We start from the raw sequence: 18241 nt of genomic DNA, 5'->3' as shown, positions 1-18241 counted from the left end.
CCCTCACTCACGAGCTGCAGCGCTTCTCTGAACTCCCCTGCTTCTGCCATGGGGGTCACATGAGATATGCTGAGCACCTGATAGACAGCAGAGGCTGAGCCTGGCACATGGCAAACGCCAGTAAATAGTAGCAGTTACCTTACTCTTCTCTGAGCAGGGGTTTTCTTGTCTGTTAGTGAGGATGATATTAGCACCTTTTACCACAGTTGTCAGGAGCATATTCAGCAACAGAGAAATGTCTGGCACACAGAGGAAGCTCGGTACTAATACTCTTTAGAAATGGGAGATAGTCTGCCCTTCTGAGAGCTCTGGAGGAAGACGCTTGCAGACCCAAGAGCTTTGCTGAAGGTAGTAATATTCTGGGAATCAGAATCCACTTGGTTGTCTTTGGTATCTGACGTGTGACCAGGCACGGTGTAGGAGGAGTTGGGATGTTGGGGTCATTAACGTTGGTACACTCTGTTCTTCTGTGATGAGTCATCAGTGTCGCTGTGCTCCTCTGTGATAAGCCTGAAGCCCAAGCCAAGCCCTGCTCTCCAGCTCCAGAGCACAGCCTGTGCTGCTCACCTGTGTCTTTGCTTGCTCCCTTCCCCCAGTTGGAATGGGTGCCAAGACCCCGTGCAGACACACTTTCTCCTTCACGCCTGTTCCCTAACACCCCACAGTGAATTCACTCCTTGGAACTCTTGTTACTTGTATCCTTGCATCAATGTTTATTTGCTGTCCGTGGTTCCTGATTTTGGGGGGTGGGATTATTTACACTTCCTGGCCTCTATTTCCCTATCTTCCATGTGAAGGGTCCACAGTCAATACTAGTGAGTTGAAAAGTGGGTTTTTAACCGATGTAGATATATGTATGTATGTTTTACATCAAGATAGAAAGCAATAAAAGTGAAGAATTCTAGGCCTGATCCATGAACTCTTCCCAAACACACTCTTCCTGCTGTTTCCCCTATCTTCCATGTGAAGGGTCCACAGTCAATACTAGTGAGTTGAAAAGTGGGTTTTTAACCGATGTAGATATATGTATGTATGTTTTACATCAAGATAGAAAGCAATAAAAGTGAAGAATTCTAGGCCTGATCCATGAACTCTTCCCAAACACACTCTTCCTGCTGTTTCCCCATCTTTCTGCTGAATGGAGAGAACTATGCAGATGGGAGAGGAAAGTGGTACCACAGATGAAAGGGCCCTAGATTCCTGAGTAGTTGCTTGGAGAAGAACCAAACAGGAGAGATGCCCGGGCATCAGACCTGTGTCAGACTGCATACGAAAAATTTTTCAGTGTTAAAACAAAATCCACACAGAGCACAGTGCCCATGCCTCTTGTCAGTTGGATGTTTTCATATTAGGAGGAAGACTGTAGGCGCCTCTGAGAGGGCTGAATTAAAGGCAAGCCTTGCCTTAATTTTTGGTCAAGGTACAAATTTGTCCCTCCCTCTACCATCCACAGTCTGTAGTTAATATTTCAGAATAATCCTGTGACGAGGTTTTCCCAATTAATAACCATAATGATCCATCAGCCTCACATAGTTGCTCACGTTTGGATGGGCTACCCTGTGCTGAATGGTTTGGCTGCAACTAGGATTATCTCACAGTTCAGTAACCTACAATCTGTTGTAGTGAATCATTATTTTCTACCCAGCTGACACTCGAAGCTGACAGTCCTCTCTGAAGTGATAAGCCTCCTATTTGAGAGTTAGCAGGTCTTACACTGGGATTTCAAGTTTGATGTACAGTCCCTATAACTGAGCCGTGGCAATTAGAGAATCTCAGTGAGCCATGGCAAATTGAGGACCACTGGCATCTTGATGAGCTTGGACCTACAACCTTTCCCTATCTAGGGGTGGTCAGACAGCTCAGCCTTCCAGCTCCCAGTCCTGAACTTGGACATCGTCCAGAAAGGCTTGGATCACAGAAAAGATTTTCATGGGATCTTTGTACCAAAGCCTTGTCTTATGGATCCTTACTTAACACACAATTTTCCTAAGCTCAGTTTTCTGATTTCTAAGCCTGAGAAAATATTGAGCTGTACCAAAAAGAGGATGACATAGGGACAGGGAGATGGGAGTAGACAGGTAGATGACAGAAGCTGTCAACCCAGGTCATCCCAGGGTAGGGGGGTGTAGAGAAACTGAAAACTCCCAATACACAAAGAGTGTCAGTATTACGGAATACGACAGAGAGATGCAGAGTGAACCCCAAGTTCACAAACGTAATTTCTGCTCATCATCTCGTGATTTAGATGATAGAACTGTCACTTAGAGCTTTTGCCACTGATTTCAGGCTGTCGTCCCAACTTCACCTCCCAGGATCACTCACTTTGTTTCTTTCTTTTTTCCCTCTGGGTGTGCACAGAGGAGGACGCACAGAGACAGGACTTGCCCTGAAATACCTTCTGCGCACAGGGTTCCCTGGGGGCCGAAATGGCTCTGTGCCTCAGATCCTCATCCTCACCACGGATGGGAAGTCCCAGGGGCATGTGGCTTTGCTGGCCAAGAAGCTGAAGGAAAGGGGCATCACTGTGTTTGCCGTGGGAGTCCGGTTTCCCAGGTAAGAGCATGAGTCATGCTGGGTCGGCCATCAAGCAGGCCACCTGGGGACTAAGACCTGGAGAGGGAGGGGCATTGAAGGGCCGTCCTGGTCCTCCCATAGATCTGTCTTTTCTCCACTCTGCCGTTTTGGTTCTGGTGCACAGAAAACTCCAATCTTTAGAACCCTGAGAGTTTGAATCAGCTTTGGGGTTTTGTCTGAATACTTGGTTGCAAATAGCAGAAACTCAACTCACATCTAGTTGGATAAAAATGGGAATTCATGGAGTCATCTCATTTCACTGCGTGGGATAGGCATCCCTCACAGTGGGTAGGAGCCTGTAACTTCAATGCCTTCAGGATTCTTGCTGTCCACCACGTATCTCTGCTGTCTCTCTGACTGTTGCCTTTTCTCTCAGCCAAGCACTCTTGGGAAGCTGGACTCGGTGCTGTGGACAGCATTCTGGCTCATGTCTGCACAGCTCCACCCTAAAGGGAAAGGAAACATTGCCCGGTTTTGAGCTGATTAATACAAGACAGGATTCTGACTGGCCTGAGTCAAAGCCCACTCCCAGGGCCGGGGGAGTGGGAGTCTGTGACTGGCTGCCCACCCTGGAAGTTTGTTTAGATGCTGGGCGTATATGCCTTCCTAGTGGGGTGACAGGTCCTTAGTGCTCTTAACCCTAAAAATGGTCATTACATCTATTCCTTGGACTTCAAGTTATTGTGGGCATTAACTGAAATGACTCTGGTCTGGGCATTGTGCTTTCAACACAGAAATCTCTCTGCTAATTTTAGTACATTATTCGTTCTCTCAGTTAATAAATATGGGTTGTCCTCCTCATGCCAGATGCTATTCTAGGTTTTTGGGATACAGAGACAGCAATGCAAAGTACCCTCATGCAGCTTTCATTCTAGGAAAGACATGAGGTAATCAGTGAGTGAGTGAATACATAAGTCATGTCATTTCAGGTGAAAATAAAATACAAAGGAGAAAAAGTAGGTAAGAGGTCAAAGAATGATGGGGACTGGAGTAGAGAGGAAAGCTGTCTAAGGTAGCTTCAGAAGGTCCTTCAAGCCCTCTTTGGGGAATGGATTTCTGAGCAGAAGCTTGAGTGAAGTGAGGACAAGCCTTCCATATGTCAGAGAAAAGGGCAGGCAGGCTGGCAGGCAGGTGGAGGACGGTTACAGAGGCTCTCAGGCATTTGGGAGTTTGGCGTTTTGTAGGAAGGAACAGAGGACCTGGACCCCAGCAAGTGAGGAAATTAATTACAAGAAACAAGGTAGAAGAGGTGGACATGAGTCAAGTGGTAGAGACTTTGAGTCATGTGAAACCACTGGAGTAGGATAGGAAGTCTTTGGAGGGTTTTGAGTAGGGAAATGAAGGACTTCAGAAGGTCATACTGCCTGTCATGTGAGGAATAGACTGGTGGGGTGGGGGTGAGGGGAGAGGCAGTCATGGGGGAACAAGGGAAACCAGAGGCCTTTGGAGTAGCTCACACAGGAAGCAGTGGCGGCCTCTTGTCAGGAAAGCAGCTGGGGAATGGTTGGAGGTGTTTGAAGGCCCTTGGAGGTGGTTATGGGAGAGAAGAATTGAGGGTTTTAGCCTGAGCCCCAGGGTGAATAGTGGTGCCATTTCCTGACGTGGGAGAGACGAAGACAGGGAAGAGCAAGGGACGCTGAGTTGTGTTTCAGAGAGATGAAGTTTGAGATGGGTAGTAGACAGCTCAGTAGAGAAGCTGAGCAGGCAGCTGGGCTGGGGGAAGCGTCTGGAGCACAGAAGCAAGGGCAGGCGTGGAGATTGAAATGTGGGGTGGTTTGTAAAACCCATATAAGATCACCCAGGGATAGAGTCCAGAGAGAGAAGATGACGAGTGACCAGCATGTGCCGGTCAAAAGAGGAAGACGATGGAGTGATGGAAACCAAGGAGTGGCCAGTAAAGGGGGAATACCCAGGGCTGTGTCCTGGAGGCCACCATGACGATGGTGGTGGTGATGTTACTGCCAGTAAGCTGGCATTTTACCCCGGCTGCCTTGTGTCCTTCATTGGCTCTCAAATATGAGCAATATAAACAAACCCCTTGAGAGAGGAGAGAGGGACCTTGCTTTACAGCTGTCTGCCCATAGTTTCTATATGCAATGCCAGATGCAGTGCTGGGACACAGCGCAACTCCAAAGCTTGTCAGTGAGGGTGGGACCTGCCGCACAGTGGAAAGATGTGTCTCCTGGTACTGTCTGCTCTGGTGGCTGGAATGGTGCCTCAAACTATCAGGACCAGTTGGGGTTTCCCCCCCAACCCACTATGGTCTGATATGTTTGAAAAGTACGATAGGGGCTCGGCGCCTGTGGCTCAAGTGGCTAAGGTGCCAGCCACATACACCTAAGGTGGTGGGTTCGAATCCAGCCTGGGTCTGCTGAACAACAATGACAGCTGCAACCAAAAAAATAGCTGGGCGTTGTGGCGGGCACCTGTGGTCCCAGCTACTTGGGAGGCGGAGGCAGGAGACTTGCTTGAGCCCAGGAGTTGGAGGTTGCTATGAGCTGTGATGCCATAGCACTCTACCCAGGGTGACAGCTTGAGGCTCTGTCTCAAAAAAAAACAAAAAAAAGAAAAATACAATAGGACAGCAACTGTGACTGAAAGGAGTGGGATGCCAGCCTCATATGCCAGAGGTGGTGGGTTCAAACCCAGCCCTGTCCAAAAAAAAAAAAAAAAAAAAAAACCTGGTAAAAAGAAAAATATGATAAAGATGAACTAGTAGAAAAATGAAATTTAAAAATCCACAATGTTAGCTCAAATGTTCATTATTGGATTCAGCAGACTCCCAGGGACTGTTGCGGCTCTGCAGTTAGCTTCTGCGCTCTTTCTCTCTGAGTCTGCACTTTTCCAGCTCTGGGCCACGCTGGGTGTTTTGGGGCCCTGCCCAGTCCAGAGCTGGCACTGTGAGCGCCCCTGGCCTAGAGCAATCTGGCTGCTGTTGGTCAGGAGGGGAGCTGGCCTGAGCTGGAGGCACAGGAGTACCTGAGGACCCCGAGCCCACCCAGTCCCTCCCTCCCCACTCGCAGGGACAGGCCAGGTCAGTGGCAGCAGTGCTTCTCAGCATGTGCTCCCTGGACCCTGGAGATGAGTTAGAAGTGCACACTCTGGGGCCCCACCCCAGTGAACCCCAGGCAGGGCCACTACGTCTGTAATTCCTCTGGGGTTCCTCGGACCCTCCATGACAGGTGGGCGTTAGCCAAAACTTGAGGGCAGGGTGAAACCGCACAAGAAGAAACAAAAAGCTGATGCTGCTTCTGTGTGTTTCCCCTTTTAGTACTTATTGAGTCCCTTCTCTGACGGTTCTCAGCTCGAACTCAGCATCTGAATCACCTTTGGTGGGGCCAGGAGGGCAGAGAGCAGCCTGCAACGCCACCTGTCCAAGCCTGTAGACCAGCAGTTCTCAACCTGTGGGTCGTGACCCCCAGGAACTGTATTAAAGGGTTGCAGCATTAGGTTGAGAACCACTGCTGTAGACTGATCGGGGGCCCCTCTCTGCGCATATGCTCGCAGGGAGGGAGGGCCTTCTGTCCTAGGTTGGGGAGGAGTGTGGGAGGGTTTTCATAAGTGAGTTTTAGAGATCATTTTGCCTTATTGCCAAACATTGGTCTGCTCTGATGACTTTTCAATGGCAAAAGATTCTTCCAGATGCATTACTGACTGTCCTGTTGTCTTGTAAAGGGGTTTTGGTTTTTATTTTTATTTATTTTTGAGACAGAGTCTCACTTTGTTGCCCTTGGTAGAGTGCCATGGCCTCATAGCTCACAGCAACCTCAAACTCTTGGGTTTAAGCAAACTTCTTGCCTCAATTTTTCATTTTTAGTAGAGACAGGGTCTCACTCTTGCTTAGGCTGGTCTAGAACTCATGAGCTCAAAGATCCACCCCCTCATCCTCCCAGAGTGCTAAGATTACAGATGTGAGCCACTGCTCTGGGTTGTAAAGGGTTTTTTGGTTTTGGTTTTGTTTTTTTTTTTGAAACAGAGTCTCACTTTGTCCACCCTCAGTAGAATGTCTTGGCATCATAGCAGCCTCAAACTCTTGAGCTCAAGCAATTTTCTTGCCTCAGCCTCCCAAGTAACTGAGTCTACAGGCACTCACCATAATGCCCAGCTATTTTTAGAGACAGGGTCTCGCTCTGACTCAGGCTGGTCTGGAACCTGTGAGCTCAGGCAATCCGCCTGCTTTGGCCTCCCAAAGTGCTAAGATTACAGGGTGAGCCACGGCGCCTAGCCCATGAAGGGGGTTTTAAACGTCATTTCACCCTGGTGTCATCATCTAGACGTTATTTTTCTCCTGGGCACTAACAGTACTGCCCTCTCCAATACAAGTGGGCTGGCGCCTCCTCTGGTCAGCCTTGTTGCTAGTCTTGGGAGTTCTTACCTCCATTTGTTTATAATTCTTTCATCCCTTTTTCTATTACTAGCTGTCCTCACTGACAATCTGCTTGCTAAAACCTAGCACCACTTTCTTTCATATCCTTTCTGGTTAATTGTCCTTCTCATCAGCTATGGGTCTGCCAATACCAGATGACTAAATCTGCTAGGGATGCATCTCAGATGAGAGCTGATGGTTCTGAGAGTGAGGAAGGTCATGAATTTGAACATGCACACATTGTGCCCCATGGCAGGCCTGCCTTGGGGACTTTCTGTCATTCACTTCTCAGTTATCACCTGCATCCTAGGTGGATGAGATTGTTGCTAAGTGGCCTCTGGGTCAGTGGGGTGGTGCTGCTGTCCACGGGGAGCCCCAACCTAGGAGATGAGTGGCCGGGAGGAGGGCAGCACAGGGCCTCAACTTGTCATATCTTCCTGGCTCAGGTGGGAAGAGCTTCACATGCTGGCCAGCGAGCCGAGGGAGCAGCACGTGCTGTTGGCTGAGCAGGTGGAGGATGCCACCAACGGCCTCTTCAGCACCCTCAGCCACTCTGCCATCTGCACTACTGCCTCTCCTGGTAAGATGGTGTAGTCTGCAAGGGAGAGGAGAACTGGTGGGAGTTCCCTGAGGCAAGAAGTCAGGACCCAGGCCTCCCCAGGGAGAGAGGGAGGGCAAGAGAAACAGGGCCCAGGGCTTAGGACAATCTGGTGGGGCCCCTGTCCTCTCTCAAGAGAAAGTATAAAGTCTGCTTCCCCTGCCTCACTGAGCACCGGGGGGCACAGGGAGGCTTCAGGCTTGGAGGAAGATCCCTGTGTTCTAGTTGTCCTTGTCAGGGTCCACTGGGGAGCTCGAGTGACATACGTCATGTAGAGTGTACATGTGCCCTCATTATGTAAAGCTGTGCAGGGCATGGCCTGTGCAGGGAGATGTCAGGGACTGACTGCTCTTCTGAACAGGCATAGTGGGGACCCTCTGGGTACTCTGCCCTGAGAGAGATGGCAGGTGCCCCAGAGCAGGGGGTAGGGTGGAACCTCCAGGAGCAGGGCCATCTGCTTGGGGAGTGTGGGTGGAGGAAGGAGGGACAAGCTTGTCTTCTCCATTGGCATGTGTTGTGGACACAGACTGCCAAGTCGGGGCATACCCCTGTGAGCACAAGACGCTGGAGACCGTCCGGGAGCTCAGCGGCAACGTCCTGTGCTGGAGAGGGTCTCGGCAGACCAGGACTGTGCTAGCCACCCTCTGTCCCTTCTACAGGTTCGTCTGCAAGGTCTGGGCTCAGCCCGGGTGGGCATGGAGGCCTGCAGTGCCAAGTACTTGAGAGTCACAGAGAGAACAGCACATTGGGTTTGTGGTCGTGGGGATTGTGACAGGGATGGGAGGAGACCTGGAAGAGAGCCAGGGACACAGCTCTTGAGAGACAAGGCAGAGTCTCCCTGACACAGCCCCAGCACCCAGGACAATTGAAGGTGGTCGGGTCATGGCTGTCTGGAAGCCCATAGCTGGCCCTACAGAGCAGTGGTCTGGACTCGTGATAGTGGTTTGGGAAACTGGTTTGTCTGAGCACCACTTCCCACACTGTGAGGCTGAGGGAGGCTGAAGGACTGAGATCTGTCAGGGAATTCCAGGCTCAGAGGCAGTGGAAGACGCTGAGTTCTTTGAAATTGCAGCTCAGGAGAGTGTCTGCCACCTGGCCACTCAGCCCTTCCCTAGCAAATGTTGCCACACTGTCCTGTGGCACTTTGTCTACACGATCTGCCTCACAGCACCTTCTGTCCAGGCTCGTGATCCTGCCCTCACCTTCTAGAGGGCTAGGGGAGTGTCTGAGCCAGGTGCATTTTTGCCCCTTGGTACTGCACCCAGCAATGAGCTCAGAGCACAGTCCACTGTGATGAAATGAATGGCTTGGCCAAGAAGCTTCAGGAGTACAGAGAATCCAAAGGCCATGTTGGCTGGGAAAGGCTACACCTCCACTAGGGTCAGAAGAAATGGGGCCTTGTGCCATGTCTGGGCCATAGAGGCTTTCTTCAGAACTGAGGTTTCAAGTGAAAAGAAGTGTATTTGCTCCTCAGTGACCAGGTCCTAAGTGCCCACTCTGAGCCAGGCAGTGGGCAGTGAGGAGACAGCAGCACAGTTGCTGGTGGTCCAGAGGGGGGCAGTGAGGAGACCAGTGGCTACCAAGAGGCATCCTGGTGCTAGGGCAGAGCCATCCTCTCTGGGCTTCATGGTGAAGGTTCTGCTGGAAGAGACTCCAGCTGATGGGCAGAGGACCCTGGTGGATGGGGGTGGGGGAAACACTTCTGGATCTTAACTCTGAGTCAGGCTGATGAATTTTTAATCTTGGCCATTACCACTGGTGAACTGTGAACTTCCCACTGCCTGTTTCTACATTTGAAAAGGGGCATGATAATAGTACCAGCCCTGCAGGGCTGTTGGGAGCCCATGATGAGTGAATAGGCAGGTGCACCCAGGGAGCATCCAGGAAGGTCTTCATCAGTTCCCTGCCTCAGGAAATGCCACTGAGGATCCTGTGCTCCCTGTCCTCTCCCCAGTCCTGGGGACTCAGCATCTCAGAGATCTGTCCTTGTGAGCTGACATCCAGTGGGGAAGGCAGCCATAAACACAATGAATACAATGAAAAAGCTCTTTAAGTGATAAGTGCCATGGAGGAAAATGAGTGAGAATGGGGGCGGGGGCAGGATGGCAATTTGGAATAGAGTGACGGGAGAGGCCTGCAGGGAATGTGGCATTTGGGTCTAGGCCCCAGGGAGGTGGAAGCAGATCCCAGCAAAGCCCCTGCCCATGGTGTCTGCTCCATCAGCCCTGATTCCCAGGGCAGGTGTGCGGGGAGGCAGGAGGGGGCATGGAGCTCCCTGGACCAGATTTGTGGCTCTATGAGGTCACTAGAAGTGGCCATGGAAAGGTAGATTTCCCTTTAATGAGCTGGCAGCAAGGCCAACTTTTTATTTCAGCAATTGCTTAAGTTCTTAATTAACTTGGCTTTTATCCCATTTCACACCAGGAAAAACCCAGCCCCAGAGGTGAGCCTGCCTCTGGGGTGGGGTCTTATTAGAAAAAGCCCTCTTTGGAGAACTTAAGAGGACTTTTTTGCCAAGCCCCAAGAGTCTCCTTAAGTGAGGCTATACCAGAAGCTGCTTCCAACCAAGAGGGGGGCTTTCTGTGTCCTAGATGAGCAACCCCTCCAGAGACTCGGGAGAGGTGGGAGGTGAGGCCCAGAGGGCAAAATGCGCAGGCTTCAGTGTCAGGTGGTCAGAGTTTGGATCCCATCTCTGCTGCGTTCCAGTAACTGTGTGACTTCCCATCTGGGAGATGGAGAGAACCATATTTTTGGGTAGCTGTGGGTTCAAGGGAACAATGGGGACACCTCGAAGGTGAGAGTGACCCTGGGAACGGTGGTGGTTGTGTTATTACAGAATATGAGTGCTCAGCTGGACCTGGAAAGTCATCAGGTCTGGTGGTTTGCACATCTTCCTAAGCTGTGCAGCCTCATGTAGACACTTGGGCAGACCAGATAGAAGCACCATCGTTGATGAAGGGCTGGGGCTGGGGTGCTGGCACCTAGGCCTCTCAGTCCTCTTCTTTCCCCACTGAAGCTCCAAGGACTGCAGTTGAAACTGCATATAGAGTTACTATATAGAAGAAGGAACTTAAGACCAGAGACAGACATGCCTGGGATCACACAGCCAGCATTTTTCTCCCCACTGTATGGGGGCTTTAATTAGTACCTTAGTAATAAAATGCTGTTTCCATAGTTTGGAATGTTGCACACAGATGTCTATAACTTCTAACATAATAGATAACTTACATTATCTTTTTTTTTAGTCATCTGGATAGTTTGAAGCATTCCTTACTCTGTATACAGGAAAAAGTAAAATCAAGGAAGAAAATAAGCCAGTCTTTCTCAGCCCACTTGTGCACCAGAATCTTATCTCACTTTTTAGTTTTAGAAATAATTGTTCAGTTTCTACCCTAAAACTATTCTCTCTCTACCCTCTTTTTCCTTGGGTTGTAGCTGGAAGAGAGTGTTCCTAACCCAACCTGCCACCTGCTACAGGACCACCTGCCCAGGTACAGTCTGCCCACAGGAGTCACCAGCTTGCCCTGGGCCTAGGCTGGTTTGTAATGGGACATTTATAATTCTGGGGCAGAGGGAGTGGTTTGCTGGCTCCAGGGCAGAAGGACGGGGCATTCAGGACGCAGAGGACGTGCTCATGCCGTACGCGGTCCTCCTTGCTCTATGGTGTTTTCTCACTAATGGAGTGACAGCTTGGGAATGATGCCCCTTAACCTATGCTCCTTGCAGAGAGAGGCAGAGAAGGACGTGCTCTGAGCACCAGCTTTGCAGACAGTCTCAAATCCAGCACTAAACATAGGGCAAGATACCGGGATGGTTTCCTCCTCTGTACAATGGGGTGATGTTTGCCCAATGTCTGTATGATAGAGGGTGTATCCCACGTGGAATCCTAGTGGAGATTCAGTAGATCATGCCCACAGAAATATCCCTCTGCTATAAAATCCCAAACCTGAGGACTTCCTAATACCATCATGCATCATTGAGCGCAGTCCCCAGTGTGCCCTCACTGTCCCTTACCTGGAGCCAGTGCCTCCACTGACACAGGGGATAGAAGTTACACTCCAGCATGTAGATGTCAGTCCTTGTGTAGATTGCTACCCTGAGGAGGTAAGGAGCCTGCCACCTGCCTGGGTTCAGGTGACTCCTTTCTGTGTCCTTTCAAGGTTTTAAATTTCCAGCACCACTGGGCTCTGAAAGCCTGGCAGTGGGGCTGATTCTGCTCAGAAGTTAGAGTTTGAGGACTTACAGTTTAGTGGCCTAGGTTTGAGTCCCAGCTCTGTGCTTCCCCAGTTATCTGACCTTCAGCACATGATGTTGTTTGATCTTTGGCTTTCTCACCTGTGAAGTGGGGGGTTTAGTCCCTTCCTTGTAGGCTTATTGTGACAGTGAAAGGAGGGCATGCATATATGTGGCTGGCATGGGCCCAGGCGCACAGTAGGTGCTCAGCTAAAGGCCGCTACTGCTACTGCTGCTGCTGTTAGTGAGCCCCCAGGTATTTCCATGGTGTCCTGGCTGACACAGCAGCAGGCCCAGCAAGGCACTGAGAGTTAGCCTCAATCATTTCTACCTTTGAAAAGTTTATGTAATTACAGTTATGTGACCACCAAGTCATATATTTATATTTTTAAGCAAAAAGGACAGATACCTCCAACCTGAAAAGTAACCACGCTTGGGTGCTCACCGGGTCCTTGGAATGTGTGAACTCATGAAGATGCTGTTTGTTCTCTGTAACCCTGGGAGGAAGGTCATGTGCTTTTATGAGCATTTTGTAATAATTGGTGAGGACATTGACAGGGAGCTTAGGTAATAACCACAGGATATCAGAGATCAGACACTTCTAAATGGGCCCGATTTTGACATAGGGTGTAGTTTCCTGTGTAAAATTTCAGCTCAAAGAGGCATGGTTCAGAATTTGCACCTCATATCCAAAAGTAAACACTATTACTGCCTGGTATAGTGTTGGCTTTGTGCGGAGTCTCTCTGTGGACTAATTCATTTAATCTACATAGTAACACCGAGGGACAAGTTCAGTTAACATCTTGCCTTTTTAGATGAGGATATGAGGCTTGGAGAAGTTAATTAAGGTGCCCGAGGAAGTATGGGAGGTCATGTTCATTGCTGAGCAGCCTGATCACAGGCGCCAAAGGCTCAGGCTTTGCTGTGTAGGGCACAGAGGCTGTTAGACGATCCACATGTGGAATGTAAAAAGGCACCGTTACCAGCGCAGCATCCCCGAGACCTTCATCCTTGGCAATCTCAAGTCCAACACCATTTAATGTTCTAGGCAGCTGTGAGTAATTAAGGCTGGTGTTTTCGCTGTCAGAGCCAAGGCCAGGTCCTGTTGGCATGTCCCTGAGTGAGCCGGTATTTCACACACTGAGTGTCCTTCACCCACCGTGCTCAGCCCCTCCTTTATGAACTTGTTAGTTCTTTCCCATGTCTGCTGCAGGGTTCTGAGTAGACCGTGTGGAAAGGAAGAGTTGGTTCCTGCTGGGACAGGGTGGCCTGTGGGACTCGGATCTCCAGCCTGCCCTCCTTGCCACTCTGTGCTGCTGTGTGTCTTTTAATGGGAATCTCTCTGACAGGCCCCTGTGATTCCCAGCCCTGCCAGAATGGAGGCACATGCATCCCGGAAGGACTGGACAGTTACCACTGCCTGTGCCCACTGGCCTTCAGAGGGGAGGCTAACTGTGGTATGTATATGTGGGTCTCCTAAAGACAGATGTGACCACTGGACAGATTGGGGATGGACTCCCCCTTCTTGCTGCTGGGAAGAAACTGGTCAGTGAGTTTGAGAGCCATCTGCCTTCCAGATGCACCACGGTCTGCCCTCTTTGTGCACTATCACCTCTGAGTGCTCCAGGCACCAGTATTCAGGTGGTACAGCTCCAGGGAGGACAGTGGCTGCGGCTTTGGAGAATGGCTACTGCTTGTTCTCTGAGCACCACCAATCCTCAGTGAAGAGCCAGCTCAACTCTGGGTCCTGCATGTGGGCAGAATTTTTTCTTCTCTCCTCTATAAAAGAGGAGCAAAGGGCCTCAACCTCTTTTGGTTTTAAAAGTGAGAAAGAAAGAATCTTGATGCTATACCTCATAACTATCCAAAATCAGTCCGAGTAGGATTGTAGATGTAAATGTAAAAGGCTTTTAGAAGAAACTATAAGACCGTAGCTCCCTGATCTTAAGATAGATGAAGACTTCTCAGGACACAAAAACAATTAACCAGGATGAGAAAAAAGTTACAAAATAGACGATATTTTTCTTTTTCAAGCGCACTTAAATGGAGACCCTGGAGGGGCCATCCCATGTCTGGTGTCATCTCTATCTCTGTGATGATTATTGGTCGCTTAAGCCCCCAGGGCCCCAGTTTCCCTGTCCTCTCTCTCCTGGGAGGGAGTTTCTTCTGCCCTGTGTGTGTTTGGGCATCTTGGGGACTGATGCTCCAGTGGCCGCAGTGTGACAGTGGTGTTACACTGATTCTGGCAGGCCTGAAGCTGAGCCTGGAGTGCAGAATCGACGTCCTCTTCCTGTTGGACAGCTCTGCGGGCACCACCCTGGAGGGCTTCCTGCGGGCCAAGGCCTTCGTGAAGCGGTTTGTACAGGCCGCGCTGAGCGAGGACTCTTGGGCCCGAGTGGGTGTGGCCGTGTACAGCAAGGAGCTGCTGGTGGCAGTGCCTGTGGGGGAGTACCAGGATGTGCCAGACCTGGTCCAGAGCCTCGACAGCATTCCCTTCAGCGGTGGCCCAACCCTGACAGGCAGCGCCTTGAGGCAGGTGGCAGAGCGCGGCTTTGGGAGTGCTGTCAGGACAGGCCAGCACCGGCCACGCAGAGTGGTCGTACTGCTCACCGAGTCGCGCTCCCAGGATGAGGTGGCTGGCCCGGCCCAACACGCCAGGGCCCGAGAGCTGTTCCTGTTGGGCGTGGGCAGTGAGGCCGCAAGGGTAGAGCTGGAGGAGATCACAGGCAGCCCAGAGCACGTGATAGTCTACACAGACCCTCAGGACCTGTTCAGCCAGATCCCCGAGCTACAGGGGAGACTGTGCAGCCGGACACAGCCAGGTAAGTTCCCAGCAACCCACCCAGTGCTGCTGGCCAGTGGGCAGGTCCTTCCCTCCTTTGGATCCCACTTAACCACTGCTCTCTCCCCACACTTGTGCTAGGGCCTGACCCACAGCCCTGCTCTTGCATGGACGGCTTCTTAGTTTACTGGCCAATATAATGGGATGAGAGTATCACCTCCTGAGAGGCTCTAGTGAGGATTAAGTAAGATAAGAAACAGACACACAGTGCAGAGTAGCCCTCAGCCAGTTGTAGGTTGCTGTTCGTTATCTTAATTTTTGTGATTTACTATTATTCACACGGTGCTCTGAATCTACTAAGCGCATTCTAAGGGAGTGGCTTTCCAGCTTCTTTGGCCACCCATGGAAGGAAATACATCCCCAGTACACACGTGCGTGTGCATGAACACATACGTGCACCCACAATGAAGCAGACGTTTCACAAGATGACACTTATCCTGTCTGGTATGCATTCCGACATTGTTCTATTCGGTTTCACAAGCCGTGGGGTTTATTCTGTGACCTGCTGTTGGAGGATGCTCTAGGGAACACTGTCCCTGGGATTGGACACTGCCAGGTGGTGGGAAGGAGCTGGCATGTGGTCAGAGGTGTGGTAGCTAAGCCATATCCTCGATGAGACCCCAAGTTCTTTCGTAGGGAGGTGGGTGTAGGGAGCTGTATGTGGGATTCAGTTTCTTAGCCCGATGCCAAGGCCACTCTGGCCAGGGCAAAGGGCCTTCCCTCCTGTGGGGTTCCCCCTCTAGGCCGGTCTCCCATGGCAGCCAGAGTGCTTTTGTTCTATTTTGTTTATAGAGTCACAGAAGCAAAAGTGACAATAGTAGAGTTCCCTGTAGCCCACACCTGGTTAGTAACACCTTGCATCACTATGGCTTGTTGTTACAGTCAGGGAAGCAGTATTGATGCATTGTTACTTACTGAAGACAACGCTTTATTCATATGCCCATAGTTTTTACCTGCTATCCTTTCTCTGTCCCAGAATCCCAGCCAAGATCCCACAGTAGGTTCAGTCAGCCTGTTTCCTTAGGCGCTCGTAGTTGTGACAGTATCTAAGACTTCCCTCGTGCAGTGGTTTTTAAAAACCAATAAATCAGAGCGGCAGAACCTCTAACTCCATACTCAGACCTTGCCAGTGGCTCCCTTTGCACTTGGAGTAAAACCCAAATCCCTTCCACTGGCATCTGAGAGCTCCCTGTGGTCTGGCCCTGGCTGAGAAGCAGCCTGTCCTACTGCCCACATTACTGGCCTGCACTTCTTAGCTGAAATGTCCCCTTCCTGGAGAAGCCCCGACCCCTCCTCCCAGTTTTATTTTGCCCTGCTGGTGTCTCTCAGAGTCCCTGGCTTTTCCTCCACGCCACTCACACATTTGTAATTCTGTGTTCATGTCAGTTCCTCTGGACTGCCCTACTGCTAAGGGCAGGGGTCAGCCTGTTTTGCCCACACAGTATAATCAGTGCCCTGTATTCAGTGGATGGCTGAAGGTACAGGTGAAGGTGCTGTCACAAAGACGCCCCAACACCCAATGCCTTACACAGGATAGATGTCTGTTTCTCTCCCAGGTAGCTCAGAGGTGAGTGGCCTCGGCCAGCAGGCCAGCTTGGCTGTCTTGTGGCTTCTACTTTGAGATCCAGGGTTACCATTTCTCAGCCAACAAGAAGGGGGAGAGGGGAAGTGGAAGGCAAGTCGTTTCCACTTGCACAAGTTTGAACTTGGAAATTGCACAATTATGTCCCATCATATTCTGTCAGATGGAACGTAGACCTGTGGCCCCCTCAGCTGCCAGGGAGGCTGAGAAAAGTAATCTACCTGGGCACTCACATTCTTTCTGATCCTCTATGAAGGGGGTGACTAAATGAAGGTACGGAGGGTGGGGCTGCAGCTGGGTGCTCCGGATGAGGGCCCCTGGCCAACAGAGCCTGCTTGGTGTGTTCCTGCAGGCTGTCGGGCACAGTCACTGGACCTTGTCTTCATGCTGGATGCCTCGGCCTCAGTGGGGCCTGAGAACTTCGCTCACATGCAGAGCTTCATGAGAAGCTGCACCCTCCAGTTTGATGTGAACCCTGACATCACGCAGGTCGGCCTGGTGGTGTACGGCAGCCAGGTGCAGACCGTCTTCGGGCTGGAGACTCATCCCACCCGCACCGCAGTGCTGCAGGCCATGAGCCAAGCCCCCTATCAAGGTGGAGTGGGCTCGGCTGGCACGGCTCTGCTGCACATCTATGACAAGGTGATGACTGTCCAGAGGGGTGCCCGGCCTGGTGTCCCTAAGGCTGTGGTGATGCTCACAGGCGGGAGGGGGGTGGAGGACGCAGCTGTCCCTGCCCAGAAGCTGAGAGACAATGGTGTCTCCGTCTTAGTCATGGGTGTGGGGCCCATCCTGAGAGACGCACTGCGGAGGCTGGCGGGTCCCCGGGACACCCTGATCCATGTGGCAGCTTACTCAGACCTGCAGTACCACCAGGACCAGCTCATCGAGTGGATATGTGGTGGTGAGTGTGGGAATCCACACCCCCAGGGCCTCTGAGACAGGACCTCAGTCTGAGCCTTCAAGCACCTCACTATGAGGACAGCAGCTCTTCCTCACTACTGAGCACTTGTTCTCTGTGCCCCCAGGTCTCTGCTAAATCCTGCAGGAGGCATATCTGTTCCTATTTGACATGTGAGGTACAGAGAGTTTAACATGGATAATTCCTTCCCAAGCTTGAGCATTTATGCATTCTATTTACACGAAAGACATTTTTAGGATACCCACCACTTTTTCTAGGATAAGTTCATGAAGTTAATTGTCGGACCTCGTATGACAGTAGTAACAGGTAAATGCTGCATGCACACAGCACAACTGTGGGAAAGCTCCCCAGGAATGTGCAAGTAAGCTGAGTGGAGGTTACTCACCTAGTCAAGTAGTGTGGAGCCCTAACCATTTGCTACATTGAACCTTTAGGCCCAAGGGAGACACTAAGATGTGTGACACTATTCCAGTGGCCTTATGCCAGTACTGGGTTTATGCAGGGTTGGGGTCTTGGATCTGACCCAGGCTGGGCCTGGTGGGCATGTTCTCCATTGCAGAAGCCAAACGGCCAGTCAACCTCTGCAAACCCAGCCCATGCACGAACGAGGGCACCTGTGTGCTGCAGAATGGGAGCTACCGCTGCGAATGCCGGGATGGCTGGGAGGGCCCCCACTGCGAGAACCGTGAGTGGGGCTGTGGCTCTGGACCGGTGACCAGGGGGTGCTACCCCAAATCCTACCAAGTCATAGAGACTCAGCTGCAGGTAGGGTCTAGGCCATTCATTAGTGGAAGGAATCATGCAATCATTGATTCATTTTGTACCTCATACATCCCAGCCTTGGTTCTAGGTGCAGGGAAAATAGCAAATAAAACGATAAAAATCTCTGCCCCTGTGGAGCGTCCATCCCAGTGGGAAGACAGTGTTGTATCTGCTGGTGCTGAACACTCCAGAGAATCCTGGTGGCTGCCAGGGGGCTGGGGTGAGCTGCCTGGGGTAGGAACACTGTGGGTTCAGGAAAGAGAGGTGACAATGGAGGGTGTGGCATGGAGGCAGATGGGTGGTGGAAGCTCTTTTTTGAGGTACCATTTACTCACTGAAGATGGGGAAGAGGTGCTGGAGGC

General features: G+C 51.0%; 1 protein-coding gene across 1 annotated transcript in view; it reads left to right on the top strand.

Moving 5' to 3' along the window:
* Positions 1 to 18241, top strand: part of VWA2 (von Willebrand factor A domain containing 2) — a 33800-nt gene that overhangs the window by 15174 nt on the left and 385 nt on the right. The window contains exons 5-12 of the mRNA XM_012803535.2: positions 2359 to 2553; positions 7387 to 7520; positions 8065 to 8197; positions 10974 to 11029; positions 13121 to 13228; positions 14021 to 14593; positions 16548 to 17099; positions 17677 to 17802. Coding sequence (XP_012658989.1) covers positions 2359 to 2553; positions 7387 to 7520; positions 8065 to 8197; positions 10974 to 11029; positions 13121 to 13228; positions 14021 to 14593; positions 16548 to 17099; positions 17677 to 17802 — 1877 coding nt within the window. The remainder of the gene's footprint in view (positions 1 to 2358; positions 2554 to 7386; positions 7521 to 8064; positions 8198 to 10973; positions 11030 to 13120; positions 13229 to 14020; positions 14594 to 16547; positions 17100 to 17676; positions 17803 to 18241) is intronic.

The sequence above is a fragment of the Otolemur garnettii genome, unplaced genomic scaffold, assembly GCF_000181295.1.
Source record: "Otolemur garnettii isolate 467f Iridium unplaced genomic scaffold, OtoGar3 scaffold00021, whole genome shotgun sequence".
Lineage (NCBI taxonomy): Eukaryota > Metazoa > Chordata > Mammalia > Primates > Galagidae > Otolemur > Otolemur garnettii.
The sequence above is the reverse complement of the archived record's forward strand: the minus strand, read 5'-3'. Positions and strand labels throughout refer to the sequence as shown.